Below are 26,254 nucleotides of genomic sequence, written 5' to 3'. Positions count from 1 at the left end.
ACCGGGGGACTTGGTCCCGTGCACAGCTTGACCCCCTCCACGCAGCATCCCCTGGGACCTGTCGCCGACACGCTTTTGGGGACAGACCCAGTGTGACCTCCTCTGTCGCCTGTCCCATGGGGACGTGGGCACCCGCTGGGTCCTGTGGGTGGCTGTGGGGGTCCCCCGTGCTGCCCCAATCCCCAGTTGCCTGAAACCCTCAAACGCGCTGGGGAATGGTGGTGGGAGCAGACCCCTCGCTATGGGGTGTTTAATTATCAGGGAGGGCAGTGATGAGGGCGGGAGCTCGGTGCAGGTGGGGTTTCGGGGAAGGCAGGGAAGGCACCGGGATTTCCGCCAGCGGGGCTGCGGGAGGGGGCTGCGGTCCCAATCACAGGCGGCTGTGGTTTAGGGGTGATCTTGGGTGGGGTCCCCACCCCATCACCTTTCCCTTGCCATCACACACCAGTGCTACCGGGTGCTTTGCACCCTGCAGGCCCGGGGAGGGGGGGGTAGTCGGGGCCATGGGTGCACCGAGCTCTGCACGGCCTCAGCTCCGCCTCAGCATCAGGATGCGGGCGGCTCCAGCACACCCACGTGGGCCGGGTCACGGTGCGGGCGCCCACCGGCCCCGCCAGCCCGCCGTGCCCCAAGGCAGCGGGTGCCAGGGGAGTGCTGGCACCCCGACCCCAACCGCAGGAGCGCCGAGGTCGGGCTTGCTCGGCTTTTTCCCTTCCCTCCCCCTCCGCATTCCCAAGTGCATCCAATTTTAGCAGCTTTGCAAAAACAAACCCTCAAGTTTCCCGGGCTGGAGCGGCGAGCAGCGGCGCGTGGCCGGCTCGCCAGGGAGGGCTCCTTCCCGCTTCCCTCTTGACACCGATCCAGCCCCGGCAGAGCCGACGGCCCCGAGTGCCAGGAGCCGATTGCTGCTGTCTGCCGGCGCAAGGGGGAAAGGCCTCATATATAGACCCGCGCTGCCGCTGCGCTCGCAGTCACCGGCCGACCTGCCGCCGTGCGGGCAGCCATGGGGGAGCTGGCGTTGGCCCTCCTGGCTCTCGCCGCCCTGCACGGTGCTGGCGCACCAGGTAAGGCCGGGTCTGCCGCCTAACCACGGTGCGGGGACCCATCCCTGCCGCCGGCCGGGGGCATCCCTGCCCTCCTGGGGGGCTGGCGGCAACGATGCGGGGCACAACGGGGATGGGGCTGAGCGTTCGCCAGATGTGTGCCGGGGTTAGAGGCGTACCAGGGTGGTGGCAACGGCTGGGGACGGACCCTCCGGCACCTGCCGGTGGGAGGATGTGTTGGCGAGGCTCGGGGCGGTTTTGCCCTACCTGGGACCGTGTCACCGGAGGGATGGGGATGTGCCCTGCGCCGTGTCCCCACCAGCCCTGCCTGCTCTGGCACCAGCTCGCTGAGCACCTGCAGGAAGCCCCGGCTGGCTTGGCCACCCCAGCTGCTCCATGGGGCATTTGCCCCCTGGTGCTGAAGCCCCCCCCCGAGACTCGTGGGTGTCTTCGCAAGGTGCCGAGGGCAGCGTCTGCACGAGACTGAGCCAGGAATATCCCTGGTCTGGCAACAAAATCCATCCACCTGCAGAACAGGGGCTGAGACAGGTCCTGCTGTCCCCCCAGCTCCCGGCCACCTGGGAAGGGCACAGGAGGTGGCACGGTCGAGTCCCCCCTGCTGTGGGACTGCTGCTGGTGGAGGGATGGTGCCCACTGCATGCCCGTGGGGTGCCTGTGGGGTGCCTGTGGGGTACTCGCTGTGGTCCAGGCTGCACAGGGGTGTCTTGGCTGTTCGGCCTCATCCTGCCCAGTGCCTGTGGGTGACAGGCACCAGGGGCCAGTGTGCTTTTCCAGGGACCTGCTCACTGCATCCATCCCCTCCAGCACGGCTGAACCCCCAGTCTCAGTACCCTGGATCACCCGTATGAGGGCCCCTTGGAGACCCCAGCTCACTGGGGTTCACTCCCATGGGATGTGGCTGGCCGGGCTCGGTGGGAGCTGGGGGGGGACACCCTCCACCCAGGGTGTACAGCGAGCTTCCCTGGGCCAGCTGCTGCCGTGGCGGCGTCTCCCCTTGCCAGCTGTGGTTTTACAGCCTAATTTCCTGCTGCATCCCGGTTTGGCTGGTGGGGGTCGGCGTGACGCCGGGTTCATGCCGTGGCCTCGGCACAGCAAGTGCATGCGTGGGCACCCCAGCTTGTCTCCCCATCCCACATCACCCCTGGGACCAAGCTCACCCTGGGGCAGCCAGGACCTTGCAGGCAGCATTTTCCCGGTGTGCAGCCTGTGGACATGGCATGGGGCCTGGCGTGGCCGGACTTGCCACGCAGCACCAGCCTCGGCTGGCCCTCAGTCCATCCCTGGCTGGCTGGGAGGCTGCAGCCCATCCTTGGCCACCCTGGATGGTGACACCACCAGCCTGGCCCTGTGGAGCTGGTAAATCCTACCCTGAGCCCCTTGCCCTGCTGATGGTGCAGGGTTGGGGGGCTCAGGGCGGGAGGGGGTCCCCACCGCTGCTGGGATGTGGTCTGTCCCGGTGCTGGCTGAGCTTTGCTGCACGATGTTGGTGACCATGGCTTGGCAAGGGACCGTCTGGGTGCTGTTGGGTGCCCTGGGGAGAGCGTGCCCCAATGCCTGGTGCTCTCACCCCATGCTTCCCCCAGAGCCCCTGGAGAACGACTCGGAGCCGGGGAAGAGCGTCACGGCGGGGAAGCCCTGGAAAGCAGCCCCCAGCCTGGCAGACCTCGACCTGGACACGGCAGGTACGGCTGTCCCCGAGCCCCCGTTGGACACCGTCCCACTGGGGACCCACAGCTGGGACACCCCAAAGGGGCTGTGGGGGGCAACGCCCACCACGCCAGCCCAGGAGGTGCCATCCTCCCCCTGTGGGACCCTTGCAGCAGGGACGTGGTGCCCACCCCGCGCACCCCGGGGTTTCCACGCTGCATCTGTGCCCTCCATCCCCACGAGCTTCACCTGCTCATCCTTTGTCCATGCAGCCCTCGGTGTCCCTGAGCTGTCCCCAGCCCCAGTGGCACCCTGGGGTGCTTAGGGACAGAGGGGGGGTCTGCTCCTCATCCGCGTGCTCAGGGCTCGCTCCATCCCAGGTGGAGGAGCCGAGTGGACGTCCTGGTTCAACATCGACCATCCCGGGGGGGACGGGGACTACGAGAGCCTGGACGCCATTCGCTTCTACTACCGCGGGCGCGTCTGCGAGCGGCCGGTGGCCATCCAGGCCCGCACCACCGAGTGGGAACTGCCCGAGGAGGTGGGCGAGGTGGTGCATGTCAGCCCCAAGAAGGGTTTTCGCTGCATCAACAAGGAGCAGCCGCAGGGCAAGACCTGCTCCAACTACCACATCCGCTTCCTCTGCCCGTTGGGTGAGTTCTTGTCCCCGCCGTGTCCCACCAACCCCCTCCCCGGACCCTGCTGGCACTTTGGGGGGGCCCCATACCCATTGCTGCATTCACCCCTTGCTCATCACCTGCTGCTGCAACCCACTGGTTGCTGCCGGGAGCCCCCCCATCCAGCAATCACCCCCCAGGCTGCACGGCGCTGGGCACCATCCTGGGGGCAACATGTCCCCCATGGAGCTGGGAGCAGGTGGTGGGTCCCCAGTTAACACCTCTACCCCATCTCCCAGAGCACATCTACTGGTCACACTGGTCCTCCTGGAGCCCCTGCTCACGCAGCGCCTGCGGCACCAGTGGCACCCAGACCCGCACCCGTCGCTGTGTCAACGCCCGGCTGGCGGTTACGCTCAAGGAGCTCAAGTGCAAGGGCAAAGCCATGGAGCGACGGCCGTGCAGCGCCGGCCCCTGCCCAGGTAGGGACCCTGGCACCCCCCGCCGGCACCCACCTGCCCCCCCGGCCGCTCTCCCAGGCCCCGCTGCCGGTGGCGTGAGTGGTCCCGAGGGGCAAAACCACCACCACCTGCACATCGTCAGCTTAATTGCAATAACAGAGGCCGTGCTGGTAAAAAGAGCGTGGCAGGGGTGTGTGGGGGTGAGCCAGGGCTGGCCGGGCATGGGCGGCTGGATGGAGCCTCCTCAACTGGGGATCCCTCCCCGTGTCCCCGTGGTGCAGCCCCCGGGCTGGGGGCTGCGGGGGAGCGCAGTGCCCGATGCCCACCCGGCATCTCCCCCCGCAGAGCCAGCGTGGATGGAGTGGGGCGCTTGGGGTCCCTGTTCCCGCAGCTGCGGCAGCGCCGGGACACGCGTCCGGCGCCGGAGCTGCAAGAAAGCCAAGAAGGTGCCGTGCACCGGCCGCCCCACCGAGGTGCAGAAATGCCCCCCCTCGCCCTGCCCAGGTACCTGTCGTCGGGGCGTGGGGACCCCCCTCCCTGCTGCCCCCCACCCGCGTGGCCCTGCCACCGGCCGTGGCCATGGGGTCTGAGCGCCATGCTGTCCTGCAGCCTGCCCCGAGCACACGCTGCAGGGCACCGTCGTCTCCGCCACGGGTGCGGCGCTGCCGGATGCCCGCGTCTACCTGGAGGGCCGCCCGCCGGTGCTGCTGGCCCGCAGCGATGCCCGCGGGCGCTTCGCCGCGGCGGGGCTGTGCGAGGGCACCGCCGCCAACGTCAGCGCCCACCGCGAGGGCTTCGCCCCGGGACTGGCACCCGTCGTCTCCAACGGCTCCGGCGTGGCGGTGGCACACGTGATGCTGCGGAGGCTGGGTGAGCATCGCGGTGCGGGGCAGGGGCCAAGCCGTGCACCCCTCGAGGGACCTCCCCGGAGGATGCACGATATGGGGGAGCGATCCGGGGGGGCAGCCACGGCTCGTTGCACCCTCTGCTGCCTTCCTCCTCTGCAGAGAAGCCCTACATGGTGCTGCACCCCAAGACGAAGGTGCGGGTGGCCGGGCAGGAGGTGACCTTCTGCTGCAAAGCCTCGGGCACCCCCGTGCCCAAGAAGTACTACTGGTGAGCAGGGTCTGGGTGGCAGAAAGCCGGGACTGGGGATGGCGGGGAAAGGCAGCCCTGGCCACGTCCCCACTGAGCCTGTCCCTGTCCCCACAGGTACCACAACGGGACGCTGCTGGAGAGGAAGGTGCACCGGTATGGCAGCCGCCTGGTGCTGCGGGGGCTGGCGCCGGAGCAGGCTGGCACCTACCACTGCAAAGCCAGCACCGAGGCGGGTGCCATCAAATCAGCGCCAGCACAGCTCACCGTGCTGGGTGAGAATGGGGTGGGCTTCGTTAGCAGCAGCGTCATCCTGGGATGGGGCGTGCGGTGAGGAGGGTCACCCTAACCCCCCCTGTCCCCTCCATCCCCCCCAGCCCAGGGCCAGCAGAGCTGCAAGCCGGAGCCTGAGCCGAGCCTTGTGGAGCTGCCCAGCGAGTGCCCGCAGGATGCCACCGGCTCCCGCTACTACAACGTGGGTCGCTGCCCGCCCGCCCCGTGTGCCGGCAGCCTGGCTGACCAGTCGGGGTGCGGGGCGGAAGCAGGGCGCTGCTGCGGGGTGCGGAGGATGGAGATGCGGGAGATCCCCTGTGCCGGCTCCCTGCTGCCCATCAAGGTGGTGGCCGAGTGCGGTTGCGGACCCTGCGCCCAGCCCCGCGTCCTGGTGCAGGGACGGGTGACGGCAGCCGACACCGGTGAGCCCCTGCGCTTCGGGCAGATCTTCCTGGGTGGGAGGAAGGTCGGCTTCACCGGCTACAAAGGCTCCTTCACCATCGAGGTGCCGCCGGACACGCAGCGCTTGGTGGCTCGCTTCGTGGACCGGCAGCAGCGGTTTGTAGATGCCATCAAGGTCTTGCCCTTCAACCGTCGCGGTGGTGCCATCTACCAGGAGGTCAAGATGCTGCGGAAGAAGGAACCGGTGGACCTGGACGGCAGCCAGAGCAACGCCATCCCGCTGGGGGAGGCGAGCGGCCGGGAGCCCGTCGGGGAGCTCATCCTTCCCCCCGGTGCCTTCCTCCGTCCCTCTGGGGAGGTCTTCAGGGGCACAGTCAAAGCCAGTGTCACCTTCCTAGACCCCAGGGACATGGCAACGGCCAGCGCCGCCTCCAGCGACCTCAGCTTCGCCAACGCTGATGGGGAGATCGTCCCCCTTAGGACCTACGGCATGTTTGCCGTGGATTTTCGGGAAGGGGAGAGCGGTGCGGTGCTGCAGACGGGGCCGGTGGAGGTGCGGATGGACGCGGGGCAGGTCCAGATGCCGGAACACCTGCAGAAGATGAAGTTGTGGTCCTTGAACCCTGAGACTGGCTTGTGGGAGGAGGAGGGGGATCTCCGCTTGGCCGGGGGGAGCCGGCAGAAGAGGGAGGAGAGGACTTTCCTGGTGGGGAACCTGGAGGTCCGGGAGCGGCGTCTCTTCAACCTGGACGTGCCGGAAGACCGCCGCTGCTTCGTCAAGGTCAGGGCTTACAGCAATGAGAAGTTCAACCCCTACGAGCAACTGGAAGGGGTGGTCATCAGCCTCATCAACCTGGAGCCCCAGCCTGGTTATCCCGCCAACCCCCGGGCATGGGGTCGCTTCGACAGCGTGGTGACGGGCCCCAACGGCGCCTGCCTGCCTGCTTTCTGTGACGGCCAGCGCCCGGATGCCTACTCGGCGTATGTCACTGCCACGCTGGGTGGGGAGGAGCTGGAAGCTGCGGCCTCCAGCCCCAAGCTCAACCCCAACATCATTGGGGTGTCCCAGCCCTACCTGGGAAAGCTGGGCTACCGCCGGTTGGATCACGATGACCCCGACTTGAAGAAGACGGCTTTCCAAATCAATGTGGCCAAGCCCGACCCCAACAACGTTGATGAGACCAATGGCCCCATCTACCCTTACCGCAGCCTCGAGGAGTGCGAGAAGGCGCCGGTCAGCGCCAACCACCTCCGCTTCTACCGCGTGGAAGTGGACAGGTACGAGTACAACGTGGTGCCCTTCAAGGAGAGCGACCTGACCTCCTGGACTGGTGACTACCTGTCATGGTGGCCCAACCCTCAGGAGTTCAGGGCTTGTTTCATCAAGGTGCAGATCGAGGGGCCGCAGGAGTACATGGTGAGGTCCCGTAATGTGGGGGGCAGCCACCCCCGCACCCGGGGGCAGCTCTACGGGCTGCGTGACATCCGTAGCGTGCGGGACATGCTGCTGGAGAACACCTCAGGTGCCTGTGTGGAGTTCAAGTGCAGCGGGATGCTCTTCGACCAGAGCCTGGTGGATCGCACCTTGGTCTCCATCATCCCCCAAGGCAGCTGCCGCCGCACCTCCATCAACAGCCTCCTCCGGGAGTACCTGAGCCGTCACCCGCCCGTGGCGGAGAACAACCACACAGCCGCCTTCACCATGCTGGCACCGGTCGACCCATTGGGTCACAACTACGGCATCTACACGGTGACGGACCAGAACCCGCGGTTGGCCAAGGAGATTGCCATCGGCCGCTGCTTCGACGGCACCTCCGACGGCTTCTCGCGGGAGATGAAGGCAGACGCTGGCACGGCCGTTACCTTCACCTGCCAGGAGCGGCCGGTGGGGCGGGAGAGCTTCTTCCAGCGCCTGCTGACGGCCCCGGCCGAGGCACTGGCCGAGATCCGGCAGGAGATGGGGGCCAGTGAGATGCGCCGGGCTCCCCCCGAGGTGATGGACTTCGCCTCTGGTGCCCGAGCCCCGGGCCCCACGGCCACTCGCCAGACCCCCAGCAGCCGGCGGAGGATGGGCCAGATCCGGGGGCAGCCGTGAGCGCCGCGGCTCCCCCATGCCCCCTCCCCAGCTCAGCTCTGCCCTCCCTTTCCCCGTTGCTTTTACCCGCACTCATTTATAACGACCGAGGTGGGGGGGGGACACACAGGACACATGGAGTGGGACCTCCCCACCATGCCACCGGGGAACAGTGGGGCAGGGGGCTGCCGGGATGTGGGGAGGGGGGGTGACAGCGGGTAGCCCCCACCAGCCTCACCAGCCCCTCCCTGGTGCTGCCTCTGCCCTCGCCCCCAGCCCCACGCGGGGCAGCTCTTGGTGCTCAGCCCCGGGGACCGCAGTGCCAGTGGTGCCGGCAGCGGCCCCGCGGACCCACGGGGGTTATTTAAATAAAAAAGAATAAAAGAGGGGGTGAAAGAAAATAGGGGAAGGGGCTGGGATGGGAAGGGGTTCCCTGCCCGGCGCTTTGCCCCGTGCCCGGCAGCAGGGCTCCCGTGTGCCCATGCTGGGGCCAGCACTGGCCGAGGGTGCCGGGAGCCAGGAGCATCTGCTGCATCTGCCATGCCTCTGCCCAGCGCCCCACAAGGAAACGTGGGGTTTCTTTTGGGGAAAAAACTCAAGGATATGGATAAAAAGCCCTCCCTGCGCTCTCTGCCCCGGCACGGCACAGTGCCAGCTCTCCGGCCGCGGGGGCTCGGTGGCGTGTGGCGTGCCTGGGACGCCAGGCTCGGTCCCCGTGACCTTCAGCCGAGCTCAGCGCAGAGCCCAGCCTGGCCTGATCCCGCACCCATCCTGCTGCCACGGACCCGGTTGTTTTTCCCTTTGGAAGCATTTTTGCCCCAAATACCTTTTTCCCAGGTGAAAACAAACAAACCAAAAAAGTGCATTTCTTAACCCCCCTCCCCAGCACTGAGACCCCCCCCCAACTCCTGGGGTGCGCCGGGGCAGCGAGCAAGAGGCGACAGCAGGATGCGGCCCCGCGGCAGCGGTGCCGGCGCACACCGAGGGCGCGTGCGGATTTGTACATTATTTATTATGAAATATATGGTTGTGTGTACACCCGCCTGGCTGCTGGGCTTCTCTGGGGGTGCCCAGACCCGAGCAGGGGAGGGGGTGTCATAGGGACGTGTTCCCCCCTACCACTCCATCGCCTCCCGCCCTGCACGGTAGCACTGTCCTGGCGGCTCCTGTTTGCCTTGGGCCCGGTTCAGCCGGCTGGCGGCGGTGCGGGGGGAGCCGCGCCAGCTCCCCGTGGCTGGGGGACGTGGCAGGTTGGGGGGAGGGGGGGCCCCATCCAGCCCCATAGCCCCCCCCACCCAGCATGAGGATGCGCCCGGCACAGGAGCTGGGCACCCGCTGGGTGACCTCGGCTAGGGCGAAGGGCTGCAGGTCCATCTGTCCATCTGACGTCTATCTGTCCTGCCTGGCTCGCGGTACCGGGTGGGTTTTGCAGGCGTGTGTGCCCCCCCCCACCCCCCGCTCCCTCCCACCCACAGCTCCTGGCGGATGCTGTAATGGAACAGGCTGGGTCTATGGGGCCAAACCCCCCCGCTCCCGGGACAACGTTTCCCTTTTACAACATGGTTTGGCCGTGACATGGCATTTTTTCACCCTTATACTGGATGCGGCCGCTCGCGAGATCAAAGGGGACACGGGGCACCCAGGGGGACAAGGGGGGGGGTTCGCCAAACCCCAGCCCCTCTCCCCACCCCGCCTGGATGGGAACCCACTGCAGCCGGACGCCGGCACATCGGGTGGGCGACGCCGCGGCGCGGCGTGGGAGGAGGCACCTGCAATGCCAGGAGCCCATCTTGGGGCTCCCACCCTGCACCCCAAAGCCTGGGTGCTGCCTGGGCCTGGGTGCTGGCAGCTGCCCCACTGGGAGCCACGTCCCCCCCCGCCATGGGGATGGCCGGCGGATGCTCCCCCGTGGGCACCGCTGGCAGCAGCGCCGGGGGCCGGGGGGGTGCCAGCGGGCAGGATTGTTTTCCACCATCTGGTTGGCTTGGTTGGAGGCAGCTGCGCAGGCAGGGCAGATGGAAGCAGCTCCTGCAGCTCTGCTGCTATTTATGGCATCAGGAGGAAAAAAATGGGGCAAAAAAGGACAAAAAGCAGCCAGTCAGACACCCCCATTTGCAGCCCCGTGCTCACCATTGCGCCTTGCTCCGTCTCACCAGATCCTATCCCAGCGGCGGCCGGGACCTTTGGCAGCATGCCGTGGGGGTCTTCAGGCTCTGGGGGGAGATGGGTGCAGGGGAGAGCCAAGGGGGTGGCCAGGGGCTCCCCCCAATCCCAGGGACACCAAGGAAGATCCAGGGGCACACATGCAGGGATGTGCCGGGTTTGCGGGAGGTCCGTGCTGGGTGTCCGGCCCAGCCCCGCATTCCCGAGGGCTGGAAACCTGCCCGGGGTTAGGGGCTGGGCTGGGGGGCTGCAGCCAAAATCCTCCTGCTGCTCCCCCCCTGGGTGTGGGACCCTCCACACAGACCCAGTCCCGAGGGTCCCACAACCTCCAGCCCCGTGGATGAGGAGCCCCTTGGTCCCGACCCCAGCCCTGAATGCCCCCCGTGCTGGCTGGGGCTGGCTGGACCCACACTGCATCCGTGTGCTGTGGAGCATCATCGGGTACCAAAATAACCCCCCGGCCCCTCCCGGCTTCCAGGCGATGCTGAGCCTCACAGTCCAGCCCAGGCTGATTACACGGCTGAGTGTCCAAGGCTGCCAGCTGGGACATTTTTGTCTCTCATTCTCGTAATCGTCAGCAGAAACCACCAGCACGAGGCTCTGTGTGACCTACTGTGGCTCTAGAGTGGGGTACCCAGGGGGTTGGGGAGGGAACCCCCACGCTGGACCCGCAGGCTGCAGGATGGAGACCCCAGAGGGGTTTTCTGCAACACAATGGCTTTGGGGGTGAAACTGCCCTTTTCTGGCCTTCTCAGCCTCTTGGCATGAGTGATGCTCCCGGCTCAGCTCCACGACGGGCAGGTGGAAGGCTGGGGCCCGAGCAAGGATCCCCTCAAACCCCCACGGCTTTGGGCAAGCGATGGGGCACAGTGGCTCCTGGCTGTGGGTTTTGGGGGTGGGCGAGGTGCAGATGCAACGCTTCCCCACTCCCTGCTTGCACCCAGCGCTGGTGGGTCCATCCAGCTCCGGCAGAGAGGGATGGGAACACCCTGGGGTGGCTCCTGGGAGGTGGGATGCAGGCGAGGGGGCACGGAGAGCCTGTCTCCATGTGGGATGCATATCCCTGTGGTGATGAGAAAGGCAGGTGGGGGCTCAGCTGCTTCTTGTTACCCCCGGACCCCAGCCAAAAGGGAACAGCAAAGCGGGGAAGGGAAAAAGGAGCCTGGGGGCCGGCAGCTCCTGTCCCGCCCCGCCAGCAATTAGGGATGGCCGGAGCCCAACATAAATGAGCAGGATGGTGTGCCGGCACATCGGCACGTCCTTCGGCGCTGACGGGGCCCCCGTGGTGGGAATGGGGCTGCCATTTGCTTAGCCCCCACCCCCCGACATCATTCCCACATCGGGGTGCATCCCCCCAAAATCCCCACTGGCCCCGTGGGGAGGCGGGAGCCAGGACACGAGCAGCGGGAAGGGGGTGCTGCTGCGCTGTGCCCCACGAGCACGTCGCTGGCTGGGAACAAAAGCTGCTCTGAGCAGCAGCCGGGAGCTGGAAAGCGCCTTGGGAAGCTGCTCACTTTCTTTCTTTTTTTTTTTTTAAATAATGGAAAATATAATGACAGTGCCTAAATTAAAATAATAAAAGAAACCAGCCGAAAAGCCAACCCAAAATAGGCGAGAAACCCACGTTTCAGGCTGAAAAGGAACAGGCACAGTCAAGGGATGAAAGGGAAAAGCAGAGGCACTGTGCCCACCTGGGACCCTCCTCTCAGCCCCTCCGAGGGGATGGGGGGGGCCCACTGCCCCACTGCCTCCCCAGGGCCAAGCCATGGGGTGAGGGCTGAGCAGGGCCTGGAGCATCGCAGAACCTGCCCCAACATGCCGGCCCTGGCCCCCGGCAGCCCAAAAACTTTCCCCTGTGCACCCCCTCCTCGCTGGCTTCGCTCCTTTGCACTGCACCCAGCACTGCTGCTGCAGGGGCCGCAGCCTGCCCAGGGCTCCAGCCCCTGCGGGTGAGGAGGCATCTCCTCCACCCCCTGCCCTGAACTGGAGCACCCCTGGGGACCCCAAATCTGAGCATTCCTGGGGATCCCAAACTCAAGCATTCCTGGAGACCCCAAACCTGAGCATCGCAAACCAGAGCATCCTCAGGCATCCAGAGCATCCCCAGGGACCCCAAACCTGAGCATCCCTGGGGAGCCCAAACTGGAGCATTCCCGGGCATCCAGAGCATCTCTGTGGGGGGACACAGGAGGTGCCAGCTCCCCGTCTCTGCCCTGATGGCGAGGCCAGGCCAGATCCAGCTGCCGAATTCCAGGCCGTCTGGCCAAGAGACGCTGCTCTGCTCCCGGCACTCCCGCCGGACAACCTGCCGGAGGAGGAAAACAAACACTCCTCGAACACGGACAGCGCGAGAGGTGAGAGACCCTCCCCAACCCCTCGCAAAGCCGGGGCACCGGGGGCTATCGCTGCGTGTCCCCAGGGAAAGGAGCCACTGGAAGCGGGGATCTGTGGGAAAACAGTGGGAAGAAGGAGAAGGGCTGCCCAGAGCACTAACGCTTGCTTTTTGAAGCGAGCCCAAGGCGGGACACCACGGGGACGGCCGAGCTCCACCACGCCGGGGCAGCTTCAGGGCAGCCCTCGACGATGCGCATTCCTCTCCCCGTTGCTTTTTAGCTATATTTTTTAAGAGTTGCATCTCAATATCTCGCTGTTCAAAGTGAGCTGGTTCTGGAAAAAACATCCATTCCCATTTTTCAAGCTATTTTTGAAACCTTTGGCCTTCGTTTCTTTTCAGGTTCCAGACCATAAATAATAATAACAACACATTTAAAGCCTTTACGCTGACAGCTCACGGAATCTGCCAGAGCCTTTTAATTCTCCAGATGTTGAAAATCTGACTCAAAAACTTGAAGTTTGGTAAATATTTTGTGTGTTTGTAATTTCACAGCCATTGCTTTTTATATCGCATGAAGCAGCAGAATAAAAATATTAAGTGGAACAGCTATTTCTGGAGCTGGGGGAAGGAAAGGTGAGGCGGTGGCCGCTGGCTCCGCATGCCGGGATGCAGCCGGAGCATCCCTGGGGCTGGGTGGCCCGTGCCAGGGCTCTGTGCTGGGGGTCTGGGCTCCCCGGCACAGCCATGGTGGCAGGGAGAGTGGCACCAGCGTGCAGCTGGCTGCAGAAACACGGCAACTACAGGAGCCCCCCCCCCCCAACCCCCTTGGACCCCCTGGGCTCCAGCCTGGCCTGGGCTGCTCCCACAGGCACCACCTTGGCCGGACTTGGATTTATTTGGATTATCAGATCTGGTGTCAGGCACAGTGATGTCTGCAGCTGCAGCGTGCTACCCTTACCCCGCATCCTGCATCCCATATTCCATATCCCATAGTCCATATTCCCTTATCCTGCATCCCATATCCCATATCTGGCACCTTATATTCCATAACCCATATCCTATACCCTGCATCCCATATCCCATATTCCTGCATCCCATATCCTGCATCCAACATCCCACAAACCATATCCCATATTCCCATATCCTGCACCCTGTATCCCATACCCTGCATCCCACATCCCACACCCTGAATTCTATACCGCACATCCCATAGCCACATCCCATGTCTTATATCACATATACCATATCCAGCTATCACATCCCGCATCCCATACCCCGTATCCCGCATCCCTGTGCACTCCCACCTCCTCCCAGCCCCAAGCAGTGGCCGGGAAAGGACCCAGAAAGGTGCCTCTCCCCATCCCCCCAGTGCTTTGGGGTCCTTCAGGGCAGCGATGGACCAGCTGATGTTGCCTTTGCTTAGGGGATGTTTCCTTGCAGAGAAATGGCAGCAGGAAAAGCATTAAAAACCCCAGGATTTTAGGACAACTCCTGGAAAAAAGAGCGTTTCGAATTTCTCCCCATCAGAAGCAGAGCAGGCGCTGGCTCAGCCCCGCTCCCAGCTTTCCAAAAACCAGCCCATGCGGTGGCTGGACTGCGATGCTGCTCCCCAAGGACGGGAGCGGAGGGCTCGCAGCCCTTCCCCACCCTCTAACCCTCCTCCCCTTGCCAGCTCTTCCCCCCCTGCCAAAAACCCTCCTGAACAGCAGCCGAGGAGTGTTCTGGATGGGATCATCCCGTGAAAGCCTGGACCGGCGCGGACATCACGGGGCCAAGCACTTGCCAGAAGCCAGGGCTGGATCCTGGCCCCAGCAGAGCCCCTTTGCCCAGCCGGAGCCAGCACGGCTGCACTGGGCAGAACTGGGCTGGGCGGGGGGGGGAGGCTGTGCTGCAGAAGGATTTGCAGGCTGGTGCCACCTACCCCAGTTACCCCACACCTTGTACCCCAGGTATGCCATACCCCGAGTACCCTGTACCCCTAATTCTCCGTACCCCAGGTACCCCATAACCTGGTTACTCCGCGCTCTAGTTACGCCATACCCCAGGTGAGGCTGGACAGGGCTCTGAGCAGCCTGAGCTGGTTAAAGATGTCCCTGCTCACTGCAGGGGGGTTGGACTAGCGACCTCTAAAGGTCCCTTCCAACCCAAACCCTTCTGTGATTCTATGATTTGGGAGGATCCAGTTTGCCTAACCGATCTCTAACCCAACCCTCCTCAACCCAGGGGTAGTCCTCCCGTCTCCAGATTTTCCTCTCACCCCTGGGGGCTGGGATGCCCGAGGGCCAGCCCGAGCAGTGAAGACCAAAGCGAAGGACCTCTGTCTTCTCTGCATCCCGCATCACCAGGGCACCCACTCGGTCAGCGGCGGGCCCACATACACACTTCTCCATACCCCACGCACCCCATGCTCCGGGTACCCCATCTTTGCCCGTCCCCCCCGAGACTCCCCATCACCCCTTGCCCTGGGAGATGCTCTGCCCTCTCGTGTCCCACCTGCCATGACCACTGGTCCCACTGGTAGCTCCACGGGGCTGCACGTGCGCCCACAGTCCCCCAGCTCTGTTCCCCCACTCCCTGGGGGACGGGGCCGGGATGACCTGCCTGTAGCGGCCCCGGTGCAGGCAAGGGCACACTGCCAGCCCCGTGAGAGGCTCTGGCAGCCCAGCAGCCATTCAACTCCTCGGGTGCTGCGCGCTCATCAACCACATGATTTCCTGGAAAGTCCCACCCTGAAAAAAACCGAAACAGCTCAATTTTGGGGGAAACCTCAAGCTTCTACGCAGCCCTGCATGTTTTTGCCCAGGGAGGGCAGCGCAGGTGGGATGGCTGGCTGCAGCCCCTGCCAGCTGCCCCCAGGCAAGCAAGCTTGGAAGATATACGTAGCTGTGGCCCTCTGGGTGGCTGTCGTGGTGCTGGCGGTAACCCTTCCCACCATGCTCTGCCAGCAGGCTACGGGCTCTGCAATGGTGGGAAACAACTTGGCGGGGCTGGCGGAGCTGAAAGAGGTGCTGGCTGTCACCAACCAGTCCCTCGCCAAAGCCCACAGGCAGTGGGACACTTGCAGGAAGCAGCTGGTAGGTGCCAGGGTGCTGCTGGTGGGTAGGGGGCCAGGACCCCAGAGGGAAGCCTGCAGCCCCCAGCCCCGATCTGGCTGCGTTTGGCTGGTGTGAGGGAGTGCCCAAGCTGGAGTCTCCAGCACCTTCCCTCTGCCTGTGCTCAGGGTGTGCTGGAGGGGAGAAGCTCGGAGCTGAATCAGGCACTCACCAACATAACCCAGCTGCAAGGTGAGTCCTGGGCAGGGTGCGGGGTGTGGGCACTGGAAATGGCCCCTGGGACACCCTGATCCCTGCCCCCAGGGCCACACTGATCCCTTTCCCTTGGGCCACCCTGATCCCCATCCCCTGGGCCACCCTGATCCTCGTCTCCAGGGCCACCCTGATCCCCATCCCTGGGCCACCCTGATCCCCATCCCTGGGCCACCCTGATCCTCGTCTCCAGGGCCACCCTGATCCCCATCCCTGGGCCACCCTGATCCTCGTCTCCAGGGCCACCCTGATCCCCATCCCTGGGCCACCCTGATCCTCGTCTCCAGGGCCACCCTGATCCCCATCCCTGGGCCACCCTGATCCCCATCCCTGGGCCACCCTGATCCCTGCCCCCAGGGCCACCCTGATCCCCATCCCCTGGGCCACCCTGATCCCCATCCCCTGGGCCACACTGATCCCCATCCCTGGGCCACCCTGATCCCCATCCCTGGGCCACCCTGATCCCCATCCCTGGGCCACCCTGATCCCTGTCCCCTTTGCCACCCTGATCCCTGCCTGCCATCGCTTCCCTGCAGAGGAGAACGTGGTGCTCAGGGCAGAGGTGGCCCAGCAGCAGGAGCAGCTGAGGGACCTGCAGAGCAGCAGGTGAGCCCCGCGCTGCCCCTCGCCTCTCCCAGCCTGGCGTTCAGTCACCGACTCTCCCTTTCCCCCCCCAGGGACAAGCTCCAGCTGCAGAACCAGCTCCTGCAGCAGCAGCTCCAGGACATGAAGAGCCAGCATTCAGGTGGGAGCAGGCTCCCGGCCGTGTCCCTCAGCCTCCTGGCTCTCCTCCTCCCCAGGATGCTCCTCCTGTGAGCCCGAAGCAGCAGGAACAAGGGTCTCCCTGATTCTCCATCGTGGGGCGATTTCCCTCCAGCCACCAAAGGCTGTGCCCAGAGCGAGGGAGGGGATGGGGGGGCGGGCAGGAGGGGACAGAGATGTAGCACTGTGCTACACACAGGTCTACGCAGTGTTGAGGGTTCCACAGGCACTTCACAGTCAGGTGATTTTTAACCAATTTCCAATATAAACTTGTGAAAATCCAGTGTTTTGTTGCTTCAGCAGCTCTTGGGGACCCAGAGCCCCAGCCTTGCTGCACAGTGGGGACAAGAGGGTGCTGCAGAAACCCCTCAGGTGGATGACAGCCTCAGCATCCCCGGCACCCACCGGACCCAGGCTGCATCTCCACTTATCCCCGCAGTTGTGACCCGTGGCCGGGCACAGGGGCAGAGTGTCCTCCCACCTCCAGCACAAACAACGTCTATTCTGGGCTGTGACCTGTGAGAAACCACAGCCCAAAGCGGTGTTTGGTAAGAAAAACCCACACACGGCAATTACAGCAAGCCAGGGAGCAACCTGCCTCGGGGACACTGGCACATCCCGGGCAGCCGCCGCCGGAGCAGGTCAGCGGCCCTGTGTCCCCCCCTCCGGTATGGACCCCACGGTGCCCAAAGCCACCCTGAAGGTGCTGGGACTGTGCGCGGTGCTGCTGGTGCTGGTGGCAGCCGTGACCGTCTCAGTGGCGGTGATGGTGTGGCGCTCGGAGGCGGTGGGGAAGCTACGGGGCTGCCGGGAACGGGCGGCCAACGAGAGCCGGGAGCTGGGGAACCGCGTGGCCGAGCTGGAGCGGGAGCGAGCGCGGCTGCAGCGGGCAGCGGCGGCGGGGGCGCGGGTGGAGGATGCTCTGCGGCGGGAGATCGCCCAGGCCCGTGGCAACGGCAAGAAGCTCAACGCCAGCCTGGCGTCCTGCCGGGAGCGGGCGGTAGGTGCTGGTGGGGATGGGGACGGGGGGTCCTCGGCCACCCAGCTGCGTGCAAGGGGAGAGCGATGCTGGGGCGGGGAGGGGGGTTTCTGGGGGACCTCAGTAGCCAAGACCAAAGAGACGCTTCATCCCTGGGGGGATTTTGGCCAGGCTCATGGAAAGCCCCAGCACTGATGGGAAGAATGCTGCAGACAAGCAATCCCCCGAGAGCAAAGGCTGGCTGCAAAGACGAGCCGGGAAGTGGGAGAGGCAGCTTTGGGAGAGGGGGACTGGCAGCACCCTGGGGGTGCACGGCCACCTTCCTGCATGGGTGCCCCAAAAGGGGAGCCCCAGCTGCTCCCCATCCCTCAGCACAGCCCTGGTCGCGCTGTCTCCCTGCCCGGGCGCCCATGCCCGGCCAGGGGCAGCTATTCTTAGCCGTGACCAAGCTGCTCCGCACACATATAATTACCCCATCCCAAAGCAGCAGCAGAGGCCGGAGCCGGTGCGGAGCTGCTGTTTCTCTCCTCCCAGGTATTTTTAGCTGCGGCCCCGGCTGGGAAAGGGCCTGGCCCCAGCACCGCAGCCTCAGCCCGGAGGAAGAGCCAGGTCCCACCGCCCCTCCGGGCTCATCCGGCCGAACAATGGCCCAGAGAGGCTGGAAAAGTGCTCTGGTTTCCCGGGGCTGGCGCCGGGAGCGGGGCTGGGCTGTGCAGCCCCTCGGGGACCCGGCCGGGGAGAGTCGTATCCCCTCCGAGGCACAGGGGATGCCACCCATGGGTGCTTGAGTGGCCAGGGGCTCCCATGACATCCCTGGTGCACCAGCATCCTCACCAGGCTCTGGCCAGAGAAGAGGGATTTCCCTCAAATCTATGTCCTTACCCCTTCAAGAAACATGACGGGGGGACCCAAGGCCTCCAGGAGCATGGGGACAGCTTGGGGACACGGGGAGGTGGTGAGGAGGGGGGTTCCAGCAGCAGATGGAGAGGCAGGAGGCCACTGCCCACCCTTGTCCCCACGCTGCCGTGTCCCCTCTGCCCAGGCCACGCTGGAGGCCAACGCGACGGCGCTGCAGGACGAGGTGCTGGCGCTGCGGCGCGAACAGGCTGAGCTGGCCCGCGGCAAGGCGGCTTTGCAAGGTGACGTCTGTCTGGACACTGTATCCCTCTGTCCGTCCCCTGGGGGCAGTGGCATGGAGCGCCGGTCCCCCAGCGCCCTGCGCAAGGAGCCCACCCAGGGGACCCACACCCGCACGCCTTTTGGGGGCAATGCCCAGTGGGGCAGGCTTGGGGTGTTGGGGTTTGGGGTGCGCGGGTGACCCCACTGTGCCCTTCATCCCGCAGAGGAGCTGGCGCGGGGTGAGGAGCAGGTGCTGGGGCTGCGGCAGCGGCTCGAGGAGGCAGCGGAGCAGCGGCGAGTGCTGCAGGCACGGGGGGAACAGTGCGAGGCCCGGCAGAAAGAGCTCGAGGCCACCCTGTAAGGTCCTCGTCCCCCGCCATGGGCTGGGCACCCCAAAGCATCCACCCTCCCCAGCCCTGCACCCAGCCCGACCCCAACCCTCCAGCCCCACCAGCACCCTGCCCTGTCCCTCCCTCCCCCTGGGGACCCTCTGTCCCCCCATCCCAGGGCAGGGAGACCCCCCTCACACGGCTTCGCTCTCCCCGCAGGCGGGGTTACGCGGCCGAGGTCGATGCGCTGCGGCGGCGGGCGAGGGGACGATCGACTGGACGCAGGTGCCCCCCGTCCCGGTACTTTCTGTGGGTGCTCCCTGCTTGCATGGGGAGGGGGCTTCAGCGGTGCAGCCAGCCTGGGTGCTCACGGGCACGCTTCCTGGGATGTGCCATTGTCACCGGTGTCCCCAGGGGAGCAGGATATGGGGGCCGTGCATGGACTCACTCCTTGCCTTCCCCTCTTTTGCAGGAAGGGCTGAAGCCCCACAGACAACCCCCCCAACCCCCTCCCTGCGTGGGGATGGGGGCCGGGCCCCCCCCCACCCCGCTGAACCCATCATTCCCAGTCCCACAGCGCCCCTTAGCACTGGGACCCAGCAGCGGCCGTGTCTGACCAGAGCCAGCGCATCCAGACGAACGATGCTGGTGGTCACCGGGTGTCCTGATCCCACCGCATGTCCCGATCCTGCCGCCTGTCGTGATGCTGCCGTGTGTCCCGACCCTGCCGTGTGTCCCGATGCCACTGCCGCAGCAGGACAGCGGGACCGGAGGGGTGGGTTGTCCAGCTTTTGGGCAGAGTTTTAGCTCAACCAGGGGATGGTTTCCCCACCGACTGCTCGGAGCTGCTCTGCAGTCAGCTCCAGGGTTTAATGCCATGTTCCCAACCAGCTCCAGAAACTGGGAAGACTGGGCAGGCGTTTGGGCAATAAAGGCTGCTCTGCTCACCGGGACGTCTCCCCGTGCCACCAGTGCGGCCGTCTCCCTGCTCTCCCTGAGCCCAGCTCTTCCCAACTCAGGCGTCACACGCACCCCAGGGCTTTACTGGGCTCCGGCACCGCGGTGCCCAGCAGCTCCCAGGGCACGACCCGGCTCTGCCAGGGACCCCACGGGCACCCTGGGGGAGCCCAGCCAGGGCCCTGGGGCCAAGGCGGGCAGGAGGGGAACGGGGATCATCAGCTGCTGCTGTTTTGCAGTTGCTTCCCAGCATCTTTGATCCGCTTTGAAGAAAGTTTCCAGGAAAGTTGCCGATTTTCCTGCCGCTGCCGCCGCGGTATCCTGTGCAGAGGGCAGGCAGCCCGCGTGCAGGCATCCGGCCTCCTCCTGCCTGCGCTCCCCGTGGGGGATTGCCGCCCGTGCCCCCCGGCTCGGGGGGCCAGGAAAGGTGCTGGCAGGCGGCTTTCCAGGTGAAAGTGCCTCTGCCAGGCAGCCCCTGCTCGTCTCGGGGCTCCCCAGGCTGTGGAGTCCACGTGGGGGGGGGACCAGCCCTGTTGCCGCGCCCCAAATCCATGGGTCCCAAAGTGGGCACCCCAGCCCCGCAGCAGCTTGGGGCAGGGAGGGGAATGGGGCAGAGCCATTCCCATGGCCCAACCTCAACCCATGGGAAGGATTAATTATAGCTGGGCGGCTAATTGGAAAATGGGACAGGGTCTGCAGCGCCAGGGGTGCCAGACACCCCATCGGGTACCCTGGTGACCCTGAGAGGCTGCGGGGAGCCCGTGGGGTGGGCTGTCAGGGGGAGCATCCGACCAGCAAAGCCACTGACACACCGGGGTCCCAGGGTTATGGGGTCCGGCTGAGCCCCGGCAGTGTCCCCACGGTGGGGCCGGGGGGAGCCAGGGGGTGACTCACGGTTATTTGCAGCTCAGGAAGGAAACGTCAGTAGCTGAGAATGGATTCAGGACCGACACCGTCCCAGCCATCGCAGACACTTCCTGGTCCCCAGGGACCACGGCGCAGCCAGAAGGCAGGAAACAGCAAGCGGCTCGGGGTCAGCGCCCGGCGCTGCTCCACACCTCAGCCCCCCCAGCCAGCCCCCCCATCCCAGGCCGGGCATCCTGAAGAGCTGGGGCGGGGGGGTGTCCCAGGCACAGCCAGCCCCACCAGCCCAGCCCAGGGTTCCCACGGGATGGGGACAGGGTGGTGATGGCCGTGGCTGGGAGCCAAACGTGGTCCAGCTCAGCCCAGACCTGGGGTGCCAGTCCTGCAGCCCAGACACCCCACCTGTGGGCACCAGTGCTGAGGGTCAGAGGGGCAGCATCCCCCCTCCTTCCAGTCCCTGCCGCGGTGCTGCCCACACCGATGTGACCCCTTTGCACTAAGGAGCCCCCTCCATGTCCCCAGCCTGACCCCAAGCCAGCCCTCATTCCCCCCAGGCTCCCCCCCAGCATAGCGGGGAGGCCCGGGGGACCCCAGACCTGGAGCTGGATGGGGGAGATGGCTGCAAACCTGCGGTTCTTTCCAACCATGCCCAACTGGGCTGAGCCACCCTGGCAGCGATGCTGGCATGGGTGGCCATCCTCCCATGGGGCCAGGGCCACCCGTATGCCATGTGCTCAGCTGGGTCTTCCTCGGCAGTCTGGGGGCCCAGTGGTCCTGCAGGTGGGCACAGAGAGGTCTGGATTTGCCCTTTGCTCCCCTCCACCATCGGCTTTCTGCCCAGCAGAGATGTCCCCACGGGGGGGACGGAGAGCAGGAGTGGCTCCCGGGCCCTGTGGCTGGATGGTGGCTCTGCAGGGTGGCACCACCCACGGGTGCTGAGGCCACAGGTTCCCACCAGTGGCTTCATCCCACACCCCCACCCCAGCCCGCTGCCACCCTACCTGCAAGCCCAGGCCTGGCCGCATCCTCCCCCTGCCCGTGAGGGTCAGGAGAGCAGACGTGGAGCATCAGTCCTTGCGTGCCCCGAACCGGGTGAGCAGCGGGGTCTGGCGGTATGTCAAGGACAGTTATGGAACTGGAATTGCCTCGACGTTGCCGTTATGGCACCATTTTCTGGCTCTGACATCCAGCCTCCAACGGACTGCACGCACACAGCTCTGTAAACAGGTACCACCAGGTGCCCACGCAGAAATAAGGGTGCGAAAAGCAGGAGCACGAACTGCTCGTACGCAGGCACACGCTGCACATGCGCAGGGCCCTAAAAAATAAAAAAGAAGGACCACCTGCACCTTCTGGCGGGGGGCTCCTCCTCCTACCCCGTGCGCCCCTCGGAACCTGCTCCTGTGGACGCTTCGGCACCTGGACACAGAGGCTGGACGTAGAGGCTCTGTTGACTGGACATCACAGAATCCCAGAATCCCAGGCTGGACGGGACCTCAGGGATCATCTAGTCCAACCTTTCTAGGAAGAGCCCAGTCTAGACAAGACGGCCCAGCACCCTGTCCAGACGGCTCTTGAAGGTGCCCAACGTGGCCGAGCCAACCCCTTCCCTGGGGAGATTATTCCCACGGTGACTGTCCTCACTGTGAAAAATGTCCCCCTCGTGTCCAATCGGAATCTCCCCAAGAGCAACTTGTGTCCATCCCCCCTTGTCCTCTCCATGGGACTCCGTGTAAAAAGGGAGTCTCCATCTTCTCTGTAGCTGCCCCTTAAGTGCTGGTACACGGGGATGAGATCCCCTCCGAGGCTCCTTTTCTCAAGGCTGAACAAACCCAGCTCTCCCAGCCCATCCTCGTATGGCAGCTTCCCAGTCCTCTGATCATCCTGGTGGCCCTTCTCTGGGCCCCTTCCAGCCTGGCCACATCCTTTTTGTACAGCGGGGACCAGAACTGCACACAGCGCTCCAGGTGCGGCCTGGCAAGCGCTCAGCAGAGCGGGATGAAGACTTCTTTATCTCTGCTGGCGATGCCCTTGTTGATGCAACCCAGCATCCCGTTGGCCTTCTTGGCCGCAGCAGCCACTGCTCGCTCATGCTGAGCTTCCCCCCACCAGGACCCCCAGGTCCCTTCCCACAGAGCTGCTCTCCATCATCGGACTCGGAGTGGTAGTAGCTAGTTCCCCCAACGTGCCCCTCTTCTCACCCGCCGGAGCACGCTCCTCCTTTCCTTCTCTCTCTCAATCACCCGCTCTACCCGGTCCTCACCCCTTCACTCACCAAAATAAAGTTGAAAGGTTGCACAGCATTTGACCCTATTCCGTGTCTTAATCTCGTCCTTGGCATCGTACCGAAACCTTCCCCGACATTGGATCGGGACACGGCGACTCACGTGCCACCGTCCCACCATGAGGACGTGGTGCCAGGACCAACCCACGGCGCCCAGTGCGGGCAGCGGGATCCTCCTCCATCACCCCACCAGTGAGCACCGGCAGCCGCAGCCCACCCTGCCCACCCCTGGGGACTCATTCCCCAGGCATTCCCGGTGCCGGCCGTGCCAGGGGCTATTTCGGGATGAGAGCTGGTCCCGGGGGAGCACCGGGCCTGGCACGGGGAGCGGGGAGCGGGGTCCCGGGCTTCACCCCTGTCTGTTAGCAACCAGGAACAATAGTCCTCCTGCAAACAGAAGCTGTGTCTTGATAACTTGCTGGGTCTGAAGCATCCGGAGAGGCAGGAAGGAGCTCAGCAGAAGGAAGTATTAAATAGAGTAATATAAACACAACAGTGGGAGCAAACTCCGCCCTGGCAGTCCCGTTGAAAGGGGCTGCCACGGGGTGGGGTGCGCAGAGCAGCGGCGGGATGGAGAAGAGCAGCTACGCCATGGCCAAGTTTGGTCTGGAGGCCAAGGAGGTGATGCCCAAGCGGGACTGTGGGTTTTACGTGAAGTACATCTTCCTCTTCACCTCCCTCATCCAATTCCTCATCATCCTGGGGCTGGTGCTCTTCATGGTGTACGGCAACGCGCACGCAGGCACCGACACGCACCTCCGGCTGCTGGAGGAGCAGCTGCAGGATCGCTACAGCAAGATCATCACCCTCAGCGGGAGGAACCTCAACCTGACACGCACCCTCAACGCCACCCTCAAGGAGAAGCAAGGGCTGCAAGCCCTCGCCCAGAAGGTGCAACAGGACCTGGATAAGTGCAATAGCACCCTGGCTCCCAACCCCATCCCCAAGGTGAGCCCCCCCCCCGCCCAGGGAGGGAAAGCAAAGCCCCCCAGGTACTGGGGGCAGCGACCCACCCCTGGGTGCTGGGTGCTGCAAGGAGCCAGGACCTCGCTTCAGCCCCACCAGCTTCGGCAGGGATGGACAAGAGGGTGTGTGTGGAGGGGGTGGCAGAGCCTGTGGGCGATGCCGATGTGCTCCATCCCAGCTCCGGGGAAGGGGGGGGCTCAGCCCTGGCACCCCGGAGGCGGCTGCTGGCTGAGGAGGTTCCAATCTCGCAGCCCCCCACCCCCCCATCCTCTGCAGCCCCCTGCCCTCACCAGCCCCCAGCAGCCCCCAGCGCTCTCACCACCATGCGGGAGGAGCAAGGCGATGCCGGGGGGGGGTTGTCTTTGCAGGATGCTCTGACTCCCTCCTCTTCCTCCTCCTGCCTCAGCTACAGGAGATGATGAAGATCATTTTCTACCAAAAGACGAAGCTGGATGAGTGCCACATGACCATCAGCCTCATCAACGCCAGCTGCAGTGGTAAGGGACGCCCCCCCTCCCAGCTGCCCCCCACCCTGGACACCCCTCTCCCATCCCCCTGGGGACCCCCAGCACCCCTCAGGGACCCGCTGCAGCCTGTGCAGGGGGTCTGCCCCCTCCCTGGGCCAGCCAGGTGTGCCACCCCAAGATGTGGGGTGGGAGTTGGTGGGGGGGGGGAACCACGACACCCAACCTCGTGCCCCCATCCCCTGCAGCTGACAAGGCGCTGCTGCGGAGCCAGCTGGACCAGACAACCCTGGCCAAGAAGGAGCTGGAGGAAAACTGCCGCAAAGCGGGTGCCACGCTGACCAAAGCCACCCAGGAGCAGGAGAGCTGCCAGCGGGAGCTGCTCACCACCAGGACCATCTGCGAGTCCACCAAATCCAACCTGGAGCTGCTGAAGCACGAATGCAGTTCCTTGAGATCCTACATGAGCTACTCCTTCCAGCGCATCAAGGAGACGGACCGCCAGTACAGATGCGACGCCGTCCAGGAGCAGCTCAACTGGTTGACGCAGCAGACGGAGGGGCTTTTCCTCTGGCAACAGGAGCGGGAGACCAAATACGTGGGGAAAAGCGTCTGCGACATGAACTTGCTCCACTGTCGCATCAACTGCTCCGGGGAGAAGCAGGAGTTGGAGAAGCGGCTGCAGGACGTTGAGAAGCAGGTCAAGGGCGGCCAGGAGGAGAAAAAGAAGCTGTTGGTGGAGAAGGAGCAGCTCAGCAAGGAGCTGGAGGAGAAGAGCAAAGCTGCCACGCAGGCTGTGTACTTCAAGGACCAGCTCAACATCTGCATGGGCTCCAAGGTGAGGGAGCTGCCAGGGCATGGGGATGTCCCCAGGCACCCTCTGCGGCCGCGCCGGGAACACGCAAGGCCAGGCACGTGCACCTTTCTTTTGCACATGCAATTTTGCACATGCGCCTTTCTTTTGCGCGTGCACTTCTGCAAACGCACCTTTGCACACACATTTTCTTTCGCACGTGCCTCTTCCTTTTGCAAACGCGCTTCTGCACGGCTGCGGCCGCGCCCCGGGCAGGGACAAGCCGCTGCAGCACCCTCGGGCCCCCTTCGCCCAGAGGTGCCTTGCCGAGCGGGGCAGCGGCGCCGGCGCTGACCCCCACCCCCTGCCCTCCTCCACAGATGGACGCCTTCTTCGACATCACAGGCTCGCGGTTGCCGGGGGGCAGCGTGCGGCTGGGACCCTTCCCCAACATGGGCACCTACACGGATGCTCTGAGGAACCAGGGCATATTTGGGAATATGGGTGAGTCCTGGGGGAGAAGGGGGGGGGGGCTTGCTGCGGGACTAGCACCCCCCTGACCCATTGGGGGCCACCGTCCCCCCTTGGCACCCAGCCTGGCTCAGGCCCCGCTGCTCCATCCCACCAGGCAAAATCAACACGGAGGAGATCCAGCAGTCGGTGCAGAAGATCATGGAGCAGTACACATCCACCCTGAGGAACCCCAGGTGAGGGGGGCTGGCGTGGGAGCCCGGCGCGCTTGGAGGCAGGGGGGGCAGAGAGGGCTGGGGACGCCGGGGACAAGCGGTGCCGGGGGTGGGGGCCTGATCCTGCCCTCTCCGCAGTGGCTAATGGCTGAGCAGCGCACAGAGATTAGTGGCGAGGGGCTCGAGGACAAGCCCAGGAGGTGCTTCCCGCAGCACGGATGGCAAACCCCGACCTGGAGCGAGCGGCCGGCATCAACGCCATCCTCCCCCTGCCCAGGGGGGCTCACCAGCACGGCGGGGGCCAGGGCCACCCTCCCCTGTCCCCTTCCCCGAGCCCCCTTGCTTGTCCCCTCCTGCACCCTCGCCTCCCCCGTGCACATACCCGTACGCTTGCAGATGGGGCGGTTGGCAGCTGTAAATAAAGCCGGCCCTGAGCACCGACACAGCTCACCACATGTGTGCCTGGATGCCTACATGGGGTTGGGGGGTGTGTGTGTGCAGCGGCCATGACTGGGATGGCAAGAACAAACATGCTGTCCTGGCTTCATATGCCTCTTTGGGGGTCTGCGATTGCCCCCCGGCCAGGAAACCCAGCCTTGGGGTTTTCCCTGCTCG

The 26,254-nt window shown here is 65.0% G+C and overlaps 3 protein-coding genes across 4 annotated transcripts; all 3 read left to right on the top strand.

Annotated features, from left to right (window-relative positions):
* The first annotated feature begins 639 nt into the window (after positions 1 to 639).
* On the top strand, positions 640 to 7,794 carry CILP2 (cartilage intermediate layer protein 2). The gene is made up of 9 exons (XM_064469350.1): positions 640 to 1,064; positions 2,648 to 2,746; positions 3,092 to 3,364; positions 3,628 to 3,810; positions 4,135 to 4,293; positions 4,399 to 4,659; positions 4,797 to 4,905; positions 5,002 to 5,159; positions 5,262 to 7,794. The coding sequence occupies exons 1-9, from the start codon at positions 1,004 to 1,006 to the stop codon at positions 7,652 to 7,654; spliced, it is 3,696 nt and encodes a 1,231-aa protein (XP_064325420.1). The 5' UTR covers positions 640 to 1,003; the 3' UTR covers positions 7,655 to 7,794.
* A 7,059-nt stretch (positions 7,795 to 14,853) lies between these two features.
* LOC135316452 (coiled-coil domain-containing protein 194-like) lies at positions 14,854 to 19,107 on the top strand. The gene is made up of 8 exons (XM_064469900.1): positions 14,854 to 15,205; positions 15,352 to 15,415; positions 15,973 to 16,042; positions 16,114 to 17,198; positions 18,220 to 18,316; positions 18,521 to 18,653; positions 18,845 to 18,925; positions 19,098 to 19,107. The coding sequence occupies exons 4-8, from the start codon at positions 16,869 to 16,871 to the stop codon at positions 19,105 to 19,107; spliced, it is 651 nt and encodes a 216-aa protein (XP_064325970.1). The 5' UTR covers positions 14,854 to 15,205; positions 15,352 to 15,415; positions 15,973 to 16,042; positions 16,114 to 16,868.
* A 4,133-nt stretch (positions 19,108 to 23,240) lies between these two features.
* On the top strand, positions 23,241 to 26,009 carry PLVAP (plasmalemma vesicle associated protein). Of its 2 annotated transcripts, none has more exons than XM_064469503.1 (6): positions 23,241 to 23,678; positions 24,103 to 24,193; positions 24,409 to 24,998; positions 25,334 to 25,457; positions 25,582 to 25,660; positions 25,778 to 26,009. In XM_064469503.1, the coding sequence occupies exons 1-6, from the start codon at positions 23,301 to 23,303 to the stop codon at positions 25,782 to 25,784; spliced, it is 1,269 nt and encodes a 422-aa protein (XP_064325573.1). In that variant the 5' UTR covers positions 23,241 to 23,300; the 3' UTR covers positions 25,785 to 26,009. The 2 variants fall into 2 exon arrangements, with proteins under 2 accessions (XP_064325573.1, XP_064325574.1); XM_064469504.1 differs by having other exon boundaries at positions 25,582 to 25,675; positions 25,805 to 25,877.
* Positions 26,010 to 26,254: the final 245 nt, after the last annotated feature.

This window comes from Phalacrocorax carbo, chromosome 19 (genome assembly GCF_963921805.1).
Source record: "Phalacrocorax carbo chromosome 19, bPhaCar2.1, whole genome shotgun sequence".
In the NCBI taxonomy this organism is placed as follows: domain Eukaryota; kingdom Metazoa; phylum Chordata; class Aves; order Suliformes; family Phalacrocoracidae; genus Phalacrocorax; species Phalacrocorax carbo.
The sequence above is the reverse complement of the archived record's forward strand: the minus strand, read 5'-3'. Positions and strand labels throughout refer to the sequence as shown.

Coding starts and splice junctions, on each gene's coding strand:
- CILP2 (XM_064469350.1), top strand. CDS start 1,004: ATGGGGGAGCTGGCGTTGGCCCTCCTGGCTCTCGCCGCCCTGCACGGT. Junction 3,365..3,627: donor CCGCTTCCTCTGCCCGTTGG/GTGAGTTCTTGT, acceptor CCCATCTCCCAG/AGCACATCTACTGGTCACAC. Junction 4,660..4,796: donor CGTGATGCTGCGGAGGCTGG/GTGAGCATCGCG, acceptor CCTCCTCTGCAG/AGAAGCCCTACATGGTGCTG.
- LOC135316452 (XM_064469900.1), top strand. CDS start 16,869: ATGGACCCCACGGTGCCCAAAGCCACCCTGAAGGTGCTGGGACTGTGC. Junction 17,199..18,219: donor CGTCCTGCCGGGAGCGGGCG/GTAGGTGCTGGT, acceptor CCCTCTGCCCAG/GCCACGCTGGAGGCCAACGC. Junction 18,317..18,520: donor CGGCAAGGCGGCTTTGCAAG/GTGACGTCTGTC, acceptor TTCATCCCGCAG/AGGAGCTGGCGCGGGGTGAG.
- PLVAP (XM_064469503.1), top strand. CDS start 23,301: ATGGAGAAGAGCAGCTACGCCATGGCCAAGTTTGGTCTGGAGGCCAAG. Junction 24,194..24,408: donor CATCAACGCCAGCTGCAGTG/GTAAGGGACGCC, acceptor CATCCCCTGCAG/CTGACAAGGCGCTGCTGCGG. Junction 25,458..25,581: donor GGGCATATTTGGGAATATGG/GTGAGTCCTGGG, acceptor CCATCCCACCAG/GCAAAATCAACACGGAGGAG.